General features: G+C 42.6%; 1 protein-coding gene across 2 annotated transcripts in view; it reads left to right on the forward strand.

Annotated features, from left to right (window-relative positions):
• rftn2 (raftlin family member 2) overlaps nt 1-12,225 on the forward strand; it is a 21,573-nt gene extending 9,348 nt beyond the window's left edge. The window contains exons 2-9 of one of the 2 annotated variants that reach the window (XM_084083875.1): nt 2,189-2,369; nt 4,761-4,869; nt 5,348-5,522; nt 6,081-6,299; nt 8,120-8,229; nt 9,051-9,154; nt 9,747-9,828; nt 10,190-12,225. In XM_084083875.1, coding sequence (XP_083940001.1) covers nt 2,189-2,369; nt 4,761-4,869; nt 5,348-5,522; nt 6,081-6,299; nt 8,120-8,229; nt 9,051-9,154; nt 9,747-9,828; nt 10,190-10,393 — 1,184 coding nt within the window. In that variant the 3' untranslated portion in view covers nt 10,394-12,225. The remainder of the gene's footprint in view (nt 1-2,188; nt 2,370-4,760; nt 4,870-5,347; nt 5,523-6,080; nt 6,300-8,119; nt 8,230-9,050; nt 9,155-9,746; nt 9,829-10,189) is intronic. The other variant, XM_084083876.1, reaches the window with a different exon arrangement.
• Nucleotides 12,226-12,492: the final 267 nt, after the last annotated feature.

Raw genomic sequence — 12,492 nt, forward strand, 5'->3', positions numbered from 1 at the left:
TGACCTGTTTCACATGTCATCCCCTTGCACTACCCTGTCTCTCCTGGCATTCCTCACTGTCCCAGCTAGTTAAGCAGAAGTGCCCTAAAAACAACGATCCAAACACATTCTGGGTACACCTGTCACCACTGAAGACATGCGTGGCTTTCTTATCGTGTGAGCCGTCAAATTGTTAAAAGGTTATTTCATTCTTGTTTGTGAAAGGCAGTGGAGAAAACATAATTTGTTGGTGTCACGTAGCATTGTGGAGAGAACTGATGGTTTTCTAACAAGAGACAGGTGCAGTGTTGCCAATAAAACTAGAACAAGCAGACGAGGAGATGGCATAGGGTTAAGATATAGGAGGTAAGGCTTCGGCTAGTTACGTGTTGCTGGTGGCATCAACAACATCCAAGTCATTGCTAACAGTGGCGAGAACCGTCGCTAACAAACCTACACCAGCTGCTTTGGAAACCAATCGCATCACTGTGGGGCAGTGATGCGATGTGAAGCATTGCCCACTCTTTAATCGTTTCACCTCAGTTTTAGCAACAAAACCTGGGAGATCGTCGCCAGTCTCTAGTTGAGCTAAGCATTCAGAGACTGGTTAGTGAGTGAGTCTAGGCTCTGGCAGTACACCAAACTAGAACGGCAGGGGCAAGCTTGGTTCTACAGTAGACACGGGGGCGTCTTAAGTAACCACTGCATCTCTGGGTAGTTTTACATACTGTAGCCACCTCTATTACACTGTACATCACTAATCAGACGGGCCAGATTTAATTCCAGAGTGTAAGGACAGTGCGGCTCAGCTGGCATAGCTGTATGTACCACACCTTCCCTTGGCACAGTCAGGGGACCTGCCCTAACCAGATCACACACACCACAGCTGGGGGAACCTCACTAAAAATAATGCATATATACAGACGTTACGTAAGCATGTGGTGCGTGGGTGTTTCCCTCCCTCCACAAGGCTTGGTTAGTGGTCTCTATTTAGGTTTCTCTGGATAATCAGACATCAGGTCAGCCTCTAAAGCCACTGCTTCATAATAGGTCTTTGCTTCAGAAGAATCAACTGACCATGGAGGTTCAGTCCTTTAATTCACGACCTTCAAAATGGTAAATGGTGCATTTATATGGTGCCTTTATCCAAAGTGCTATACAATGTGCATTACATACATTCATACTACACAGACAGCTGAGGCAAAACCATGCAGGGCACCAACCTGCTTCTGGAGCAGTTGGGGTTAAAGGGATGTTTTAAGTGTCTTGCTCAATCAAGCACACATGAAGCCAGGCATCAAACCAGGAACTTAACGATTCCTAAGTGGCCACTCTACCTGCTCCTCAGCCAGGGAGGTTGCTGTAATACCTCACTGAATTAATATCACGCATCATGCATTCCTATCTCTCTAACAGACTGTGTGAGAGGTCCAACTTCCTGTTAGTGACAAGGGGATGCTGTAGGTATGCTAAAGTTATTAGACCTCAGCCTTTCACAGGCACATACTCCCAAGGTCCAATAATATTAGAATAAAAGTCTGCACAACGGCATTGCTCCTCAGTGATTCGTTTACTTAAAACATAGAAATGACATGGTACACAACGTTTCGGCCACAGTTGGCCTTCATCAGGTGATGACTATTCTTTTAAACTTGTCATTTTGTGTCCAGCACCAGCAACAAACTGGATGTGCGCAACCCACTGTTTTGAACCAATAATATTAGACTCATAATCCAGTTAAACGTTGGTAGATCTAGAATGACTTCATGGGTTTTAACCACTTAAACCCCAGCATCTGTATTCTGGGGAAAACTTTAGCAGAAAATAGCCGATCTACAAGCTTACAACACGTCGCAACACGTTGAGATAGATCTAGGCTATAGGCTAGATATATAGATATAGGCTATTTTCAGCAAAGATATTTAATGTAGAGTGAAAACTGAAAAGACACCAGTATAGAGCCTTTAATATCATGTACTGTATGTGGGATGCACTCTCTTACCAGGTGAGCCCCATAACCTTCAGTCTATCCTGTCTTCCTAAGCTCGTTTGTATTCATCTATGGTCTGGAGAACAGAGTAACGTCTTTTCATGCCGTAAGAAGGGATGACAGCAGTATACAGCAGCCATTCTTCACTCATTTCTTTCTCATGTTCTCTCCCTTATACCCCACCTTTGACTCCCTGTCTCCATCCTTCCATCCATCCAGGTAGCCGTCCCACGGTGCAGTATGTGTCGTCCCTTTGTGAGCTGCCCCAGGCCCTTCAGCCCTACTACACCCAGGGCTACGTCCTGCTTGCCCTGCACCCGATCATCCTGTCTGTGGGACGCACCCGCTCCCTGCCCTTCAGCCTGCTGTACCGCGCCATCCTGGCACGGCCACGGCCCAGGTATGGTCGCACGCACGCACGCACGCACGCACGCACGCACGCACGCACGCACACACACACACACACACACACACACACACACACACACACACACACACACGCACACACACAAATACACAAGGTTCAGGTATGTGTAGACTTACTACAGCACTGATGTTCAGTGCCCCCAATTCAAGATGTACAGTATGGCTCATCTCGTATTGGGGTGTGTCAAAAAAACAGGGAAAGACAAGGAAAGCCGTCATAATATATTTTTTCTATTGACGTGTGTGTGTGTGTGTGTGTGTGTGTTTTCAATGGACTAAAAGCCTGTAGTTGTATTTATTTTTTACGTTAAAAGTTTCTTGGCTTTTCTGTCTTTATTGATGGTTTTTCAGTGAAGATGGACAGGAAAGAGGGATAGAGAGACTGGGAGAGACACGCAGCAAAGGTCGTCAGGAATCGGACTTGAACCCACAACACACTGTCAGGCTACCTACATTAGAGCCTAAGTGCCCAGACCGCTAGGCCCGCGATCCGGGCCCTTATTATTATTATACTTTTTTGAAAATGACAGTAAAAGAGAAACAGGAATATTAGGGGAAAGAGAAGGGATGACATGCTGCAAAGAGCCTCTGGTCGGATTCAAACTCAGGCCTGCTCTTAGCAGGTGAGCCCCTAAAGGCCTGTAACTTTCTCAGCTATACCTGCACAAATTGTCAAGGTCCCTCAGTGACATTGTGTGAGGTACAGTATATGACAGATGGTAACAGAAATGTTCTGTTCACATCAAAACATCATATTGGAGATCTGTTCATACGCATACTATGCAACCTGACCTGTGTGCCCCATTTGTACCCACCATTCATAAACAAGACACGTGTGGTCATAAGCACACACACACCCACTCATGTGCATGCACTCCAGTAAATGGATGAATGATGGATGAGGTCAGCTGCATATTTCATGCCAAGCACCAGCCGGAGGACAGACTGTCGTGACTGAGAGGGGATCCTGGAGATTCTGTTTTGGTTTGGTTTGTCCTATAGGCACACGGCATTGGCAAAAAAAAATGAAAGTACCCCAACAACAGTGGTCTCATCGCAGCCAATGGCATCAGAGCTTCTCCCAGAGGGGCTGATGGGTTGGGTACCAACCAAGTATGTCATATTTTTATTAGGATAGTTGTCATGGTTATAGTGGGGAGTCTGGGGACTTCTGGGTGATGCTGATATGTGATTAGACCAGGGATTCTGAACCTTTTCCAGATCAGGGCCCACCTGAAAATCGTGTTGTTATATTTTCATAAAATCTTAGTGTTTTGCCAATTAGTTGGGGGCCCATTTGCAATATCATCAGGGCCCACCAGTGAGCCCCGGGCCACAGGTTGAGAATCACTGGATTAGACTGTAGTTTTGTGATACATTAACCACATGAACCACATCTCTATAATTTTCATGATTTTTCAAAAAAATATCAGATCTACAAGCTTGCTATGAGCTTGTATATATGCTATTTTTGAATAGCCCAAAGTATAAAATAATTGTTATAGCTAAAAATCTAAAATGACACAGTACATGCGTTCCCGGATTGAATGAGTTAAGTACACTCGTGTGTGTGTGTGTGTGTATATACTGTACTGAAGGTTAAATTGTTGTTTATCCTCGGTTCCTCTGTCTAAACGCTGAGAAGGCAGCTAGTAGCCGTCTCCCGCTGAGCTGCTGAATGATTTATGGGCCAGTGTCTGACACTCTGATGACAATGACAAGTGAACAGTGAACTCTGCAGCTGCACAGGTTTAATGGCATGGCATCACAGCTCCCAATCCAGCAGTTCCTGGTTGATCTGATTACAGTATCCAACGATCAAGCACCCTTCAGTTATGAATAACTTGTAATTTTACTACAATAATCACTGCGGCTATTTTAATAGAAATGCAATTAGCAGTAGAAATTGTGTATGTGTGTACAGTATGTGCTCTTGTATCTCTGTTCTTATGAGGTCATTTGGAAAGATAAGGGAAAAGTGGTGACATTTTGCTGGTCCTCACTTTGAAAGTAAAGCCATATTCACACGGGACTAGTATTATGTGGGGACCTCTGGTAATTTAGAAATTACCAGAGGTCCCCACATAATACTAGCCCCATGCGAATAGAGCTTTAGTCATCCTGTAAGCGCTGCATAAATCTGAATTGGAGAAATTGTAAAGCCTAATTTAAGCTTTAAGCGTTAAACAGATTCTTTTGCTTGAAATTCTGTTATTTTCAGCAAACAACCCCGTCAAGCGATGAAGCGAAACAAAACAGATTCTTAATGTGTGTCATGATTACGGTTAAGTTTGGGAGAATGTAATCAATAACAAATAATACATGTAGTGATACAAACATGTGTGTGTGTCCTTGTGTCTTCCAGTAAGCAGGCGTTGTCCATGTGTCACAGTGTGCCAATATTAAGGGTGGAGGAGTGGCCACTGCCTGGAGATTCACTGACTGGAGACACTGTCAGAGCATTGATCGACAGGGTCAGTCACACATGCATTTTATCTACTCATCTGGTCTATATATCGTCGCTGTCGGGTGGAAACCTTGTATGTCCAAAACTGTTACTTTTCAGGAAATGGAAAAGAGAAACTGTTCCAATGTATCCAATGTAGTCATTATTTAGTTACAAGCTCTTGTTAATACTTTTTATAGTATAAAACCCACAGACACACTTAACCACCTTCACTTTGCCTTTCAGATATTCTCGAAAATAGCCAATCTACCAGCTCACAACGTGACGCGTTGTAAGACTACTTTTGTGTATCACTCTTGTATGAGCAAGTAGGGTATTCATTTACAATAAAACTAAGCTTAAACATTGAAATATGGAGATACAAGGTTTCTGCCCAACAACAATATACACAGTATATATTGCAGATGATGCTTCTCCGTACCTGATCTTATATCGTCGTTGAACAAGACAGGGTTTTATTGGTCGGTTGTCTCTTGCTTGGGCAGGTGAACAGCAGTGCACGAGGGGGTGTTCGATTCGTTGGCTCAGTTCTCCAGCAGGTGTGTGGGATCAGCAATGGGCGGGTGCACAGCCCAAAGAGGGCCTGTCGCTCCCCACCACGCAGCCCGCCCAGCACCCCGCCCGGAGACAGAGAACTGGAGGAGAACACCTACACCTCAGGTGAGAACATCTCACCCACTTCTTCAACTCATTTTGTCATACAGACTATTTAATCATTTTAATGTTTATATTCCCTTGCTGTCTTTCTTTGCTCTCCGTTGTGTCAGTTTATGTTATGGTATATTGTGTAGTGTCTCACTGACACTTTCAGAGTTAAAATAAGTTAACACCCCAGACTGTGTAGAGTAGACATACAGCAGAGAAGGTAACGCACACCAAAGGTTGTGGTGAGGTGCTGAGCACTAAAATTAAAAGAGTGTGAAAAAAGTGCCGCACTCTCTGGATCCATATGTAGTAACTTTAATGATGATATTTCGGCCTACAAGCCGTCTTCAAAATCAACAACTGTTAAGTTTGAAGAGGGCTTGTAGGCTGAAATGTCATCATTGAAGTCATCAACAGTTGTTGATTTCTTTCCCTCTTTTAAGCTAAACATACAGCAGTTTGTAGTCTTTTCACATACATCGTTTTGATCTCGTTTCATTAGCTGTCAAGGGATTCTTTTGTTCATACATTTTTCTCTCCCTCTTTCTCTGTCCCTCTCCTTGGATCCATCAGACCTGAGGCTGCTGGTGTTCTTCCACTCATGGGCCCCAGGCTGTGCTCCCCTGGACTCACTGGCATGCCAGTACCACCAGGGAGCGCTCTCTATGCGCGTTTCCAGGAAGGGCCAGGTGGTGAGCGCTCTGGAGGCTGATTGGCTCGAACTGACAGCCGCCTACTACCGGAAAGGCTGGTCACTGGTCGACTCCTTCGTCTACTGGGACACGCCCAAAGGTATTGCTGCTTTTGAAGAAGATGGGGTCCAATAACAGCGTGGCTCCCATTAGCTCTTGGACTTCATGTGGCCAGTCAGTTATCTATGAAAGAATCCAGAAGGTGCTCTTTAGTAGGGATACCAAACCAAAGGAAAAAGGATAATGCAGCTCTTCTGGAAGTTTAAACAGCCTTTATTTCATGGCTCATTCAATAGTGGAACAACAATTAAATCAACATGTTTCAACCAACACATCAAGGCAAACCTGCTACAGTTTTGATGTCTGATCAACTGTGCAGTAGACTCTGCCTACCAGTCATAAAATAAAATAAACGATTGGGCCACAGTAAAAGTGGCACTTTTTTATTTTGGTGGAATGTTTACATTCCATTCCATATAATCTCATTACCCACGTAAATATAAGGAGAATAAACATCCATTACATCAGTGCTACAAGAACACAGCCATTTTCCTAAGGAAGAGATCAAATTAGATCCAGATCAGGCCTATTATAATCTTCTGCGGATCATGCAGAACTCCTAGTACCCGTGGTTTAAGAACAGCAGGCGTATGAAAGCAATCAGCAGAGTTTCTTGTCCTTCAGGACATTGCTGTGTGAAAAGGTCACTGCTGCCTTTCACAGAGGAGATTGCTTCATCAAATACAAATTAAATGTGCCAGGACCCCATAGACATCGGATTGGATCAGAGAAAGAGAGAGAGGGATTACAAATCCTTTGCCTAGCCGTGACCCATCATTTCTCTCAAATCCACATCTGTCACTGTTAATTTGAGGGCATTACATGGCTCTGTCCCTGTGCATTCACGCACCCTGTTGTGTTTTCTCATTAAAAAAAGTTCTGTTCCATCCCCCCTCGCTTGAACACATATAACACACACATTCTTGATCAGTCACTTCCTGTTTTGGCTGAGGCCCCTCCCCCCTCTCTCCCACAACATCTATATTTGGAAGTTTCTTCCTAACCTTAGCGACCCCACTTCCTGTTCCTCCATGGACTGGCAGACTTCCACATCATGTGTAGACATCTGAGGCCTGGAAATCTAGGAATATAGACATGCTTTTATAGTCATACGCAGACAGAAAGCCTCCCCACACATACTCACCCAGTCTTTCACTCCCTAACCTCTCTCTCATGGATACACAGGAATAAAAAGGCCTGGGTAATATATCGATATTATATCGATCGTAATTTGAGACTAGATTGGAAATGGGTCATAATAACATAACCAAATTGCCAAAGCAAACCAAATTAATTTTAAATAGTGGAGGGGGAAAGAAACTGCTGTACTTATTATGTTGAGTATAAACATGGCGCTCCTGGTGGGAAAACTACAAAACAATTGTACCAGAGGCCACTTACTAGTGTGGTGATCTCTACTGTGGTTCCAACTCAAGGCACACCTGTATGGAGGGAGAAAATTATTAAATAAAGATCAAAATGTATATTATCGTAACCATATGATATCATCACAATAATGATATTGAGGTATTTGGTCAACTATAGTGATTTGATTTTGTCCATATCGCCCAGCCCTGATGAAAATGAATATGGCCTCACACACACAAGTACACACAGCCTACTGTATTTCCTATAACTAGTTCATTGTCATCTCAATGACATTCTGTCAGTGACATGTCCCCCTTAGCAGAATCCTTTCCGCTCTGGTTATGAAGATGTAATTGTATACTGGTCTTGCGCTACCGGGTCATAGCTTTGAAGAATGATAAATTATGAATTTGCTGATGTGTTCCCTGATATACTGATCTGACACAATGGTACAAGTATTGTAATTGGCGTGTATGTGTAATTGTGTGTCAGCAGGTGAGCCAGTTCCCAGGTCGCTGGAGGGGCTGTTTGTCTACGAGGAGAGGAGCACCTCTCCTCCTGCCAACGACACCATCGTAGTAGAACAGTGGACTGTCATCGAGGTCAGTAATGACTCTGTGTGTCTGAACATGTCAAACTGTCATGTAGGGCTGCAACTATCGATTCTTTTCTTAGTGATTATTCTATTGATTACTTTTTCAAATAATCGAGAAGCATGTTTCTTTTTCTTTTCTTATATCAATGAATCGACGCAAAAAAGTTGTCATTATTTTTTTTTATAATCAACTAATTCGATTAGTCTGATTAACCCCTTAAGCCCTGTCTTTGTCGTACAACAGTTTTGCGCAAAAATAGCCAATCTACAAGCTCATGTCACAACACATTGTGAACTTGTAGCTCTGCTATTTTCACTATTTTTGAAGATTGATGTAGCCTGTAATGACAAGAATGATAATATAATCTATTTCCCCCCAAAACGAATTATTTTATTAAAATCACTTATGTTTTATAATCGATTACATTGATTAGTTTGACTACTTGCACCCCTTCTGTGATGGAGAATAGCCTCATGCAAATGAGAGTGGCTTGATGTGAAGTGGTAGTGGTCGGAGTGCTAAACTTAGCAGGCAAGGCATTGCATTAGAATAAGGCTTACAGAAAACATTTACTTGCTTTCTCAAATATTTGAATCATGTAGAAGTAATAGGCACTTTGCTGCAGAAATACGATTATGCTATTATTCAGCTTACTCGCTGTATAAATCTGAGTGCATTCATGCTGGCTTACTTATCTCTGCCTCTAATCCAAGGTGTGTGTGTGTGTGTGTGTGTGTGTGTGTGTGTGTGTGTGTGTGTGTGTGTGTGTGTGTGTGTGTGTGTGTGTGTGTGTGTGTGTGTGTGTGTGTGTGTGTGTCCATGCACAGAGCTCTAATGTGAAAACTGATTACGGACCCCTCCTCCACACTCTGGCTGAGTTTGGGTGGCTGCTCACTTGTGTGCTACCTACACCCATTATCAGACATGATAGGTAATATATTACATCTACCTTACACTTTTATGCACTTTTTATTAGCATACAGGAGAGACAAATATCTGTTGCTTGCATCGATTTAATGGTACTTACTTTTAAAATGCTGCCTTTTTAATTTGTATTGCCTCTGGTCTAACTCAGGGGTTCCAAAACGTTTGCATGCCACAGAACCCCAAATAGAATAGAGTCCCAGCTCTGAGGTTAAATAAATACATTTCCAGTACATTTCCGGTGCTTGAGTCATTTTGGCCTGAGTGTCGGGGGCAGACACTAATGACTAAAAGTAGTGTTTAGAGAACTGGTCAAAAACAAATAAATGTGGAATGGTTATTGTGAAACACATACCAGTGAAAGATGATATAAAAAATAACTTGTTTAATTGAAAAGGTTACACAGTATAACTTTGAATTTGATGGTCTTATGAAATATTAGTTAAAAGTTTGATACATTTAACAAAGGTACAGCATTTTCTTTTCAAACTGTATTTATTTGTTACCTGTTGTTACTGTATGCCATGGACCGCAAGTGGACGGTGGACCACTGCTTGAGAAACGGTGGTCTCACTGTTGTGCTGTGCTTATGTGTCTAGTGATGGGAACCTGGCCACCAAGCAGGTGGTGTTCCTCCAGAGGCCTGTGAGAGGCCAGGCACCAGCACAAGTCAAGAACCAGGTGAGAGTTAGAGCCACTTCATACATACCACAATATTGCCTCAAGGTTTGCAGTACATGAAAAACATGTTTATAGTACTATGTTGCCTCCCTGTGGGGAACAGTTGAATTACACTTCACAATACTGCAAATTGGACATTGATCGCTTACTGGTTATCAGGTATGAGATAGTGAAAGCAGGAATGTTATGCTTGAAAGCTTGATCTTATTATCAAGGACACATTGGAACCTCAACTTCCGCAACGTAATCAATTTCCTAACCCAGTTTGCAAGTAAGAAATGCCATTACCGTCTATGCCACAGCATTGATCTTAATTGGTCCATTCTTCCTCTGTGTGCTGGTGATCACTCCTTGTCACCAGGCGGTGTCAGTGCAGAGTGACGTGTCCAATCGCTCTGTGAGTCGCGGGGTCACCAGCCCTGTACCCCATGAGGAGCCTTCCCCAACCATGGGGGGCATTGGCGGCTTCCCTGTTTTCGGAGGGGGATACCCCAGCGCCCTGTCCCACCTGGAAGAGGGTGGCTTCGAGCAGGAGGAGGGAAAGGCCGAGGTCACATGTATGTAGAGCGAGGCGAGAGACTGACAGACAATGGACTGCTACTCAGCTCCCCTCTTCAACTGAAGGGGATGTGTTTAAGTTTTAACTTGACCACAAGGGGAAATATCAGTTAAACCGAAGGCATATCCAAGGAAAAGGATAAAGACTTTGGAGTGTGAGGACAGATACTGTACTATTGAGCACCTCTGTCTGTCACTGTTGTTTTAGAGCTGTTAAGAATACTGCATCTGCACTGTTGAACATCGTATGCAGATTGCTGATGACACTGACAAGACTTTCCCTGGCCACATTCCTTAAAGCTCTCCTTTAACAGAGACAACGCTGCACTTTTTTGTGTTTTTAATGAAGCCATAATGAATACGATGTTATTAATTTAGCAGGGGATTTACATCCAGTGTTATATATAGCTTTTCTTTGGGGAAAAAAAGAATCTTTACACAATGTCACATTCAGTCAGTGATTGTTACCTTCAGTTACTGTTCAGTTATGGTGCTCAAAGGATAACATATCACAGGGTTTTATTAATGGGTTTGTCACATCACTATAGAACACGGTAACACAACTGTAGTGCACGTCCGCGTACGCGACAGTCATCACAGAAGAAGAATCATCAACATATATTTATCTGTGGCGACTGGAAAAACGAGGACATTCTACATAAAGGGAGAACGGGTTCCTCCACAGCAGTGATTCTTAACTGGTTTTGTCCTCACTTGACTTGAATTTCATGTCAGCCATGAAGTCAAGACCTAAAATATCGAATAACCCAATATTCCTCTGTTTAAGTTGAAACCTCATGACCCAAATGACATTTGAGTCCTCTGGCTGATTAACTTCATGTTTTTTGTGTGTAGGTAGGGGTTTATTATTTGTGTAGAATTACTAGTCCTTTTCTGACCTCCCATGTTCCAACACCTCTTCATCATCGCCCTGTGATGCTTGTTCTGTCTCATGGACACAAATGCAAAGGGCAACCCTCTCCACACAGCTCCTCCTACAAACTGTGTTCATGTGTGACTGTGTGTCTTGGTACTGAGCCTAGTCTGGCTGTGCAATACGCTGCTACACTTCAAGTGTTGAGCCTGGAAAAGGTAACTTTGTACAGTCCTGACTGTGGGATTGCAGCAGGCTGCTATGAGTAAAATTACTGGTGTATGACAGTTTTGGATTAGGACCAACTTATTTGCACCACTGATCAGTTTAATTTAATCAACTGGAAACATTTCATATCTGAGTGAGTTTCTTAATTAGTTATAATCTAAGTTCCCCCAATCAAAGGACCACACGCACCCTCACTAGGTTTGATTGTTTCTCGTGCACTTGTTCCCATGATCTCAACAGTCATGGGATCAATCCTTTGTGAATATTCATTGGTGCTTTGTCGTCACCACATCACAATCACTATTGTTTCAGTCTGATGGTACTAGCACTCACCCGTCCCTCTGCTCTGGAATGGATTCAGTTCTTCAGAAACAAACTGCTTATTGTGTTCAGGAAATAACAATTTTGTAATGCTAAAGGGAAAGGGGCTTTTTTTCATGAGGACACCATGCTGCTGTGTATATATAGATATTAACATAAGTATTATTGATGATAGCCTTGGATTTCAAATATTTTAGGCGAGCGTGTATTTCAGAAGGTTCATGTTCTGACTAGTTGAAAACATGTTCAGATGTTTGTATTCGTCATCCAGGTTTGACTAAGTGTTTTTAGCTCCACAGATGTGTCCATATCAATCCTCATCAGGGAATACTAAACGTCAGTATTAATATTGCAGCATTTACATTTGAGTTGTACATTTTACCGCCATTGGGATATTAAATAGGCATTTCCCCCTTGTTCATGTGTCTTGTTTTCTATTTACAAGACAATTGTATAGATATTTTCCTATTAAAAGGTGGGGTAAGTGTTAAATAGCTCTATATTCTGATCTTTAAACAAAATACATTTTCAGGTTGGGATAACAATTTTATCCAACCAGGAGTGAGAAGTCAGGATAAACAAGAAATGAGTAGAAATTGGATTGTGTAACACTATACATTTTCACCACCTGAAAATGTATGTTTATTAAGAAGCTGGACAGACCCTCTATAGCTATGATTATA

The sequence above is a fragment of the Gymnoscopelus microlampas genome (assembly GCF_963454915.1).
Source record: "Gymnoscopelus microlampas genome assembly, chromosome: 17".
NCBI lineage: Eukaryota > Metazoa > Chordata > Actinopteri > Myctophiformes > Myctophidae > Gymnoscopelus > Gymnoscopelus microlampas.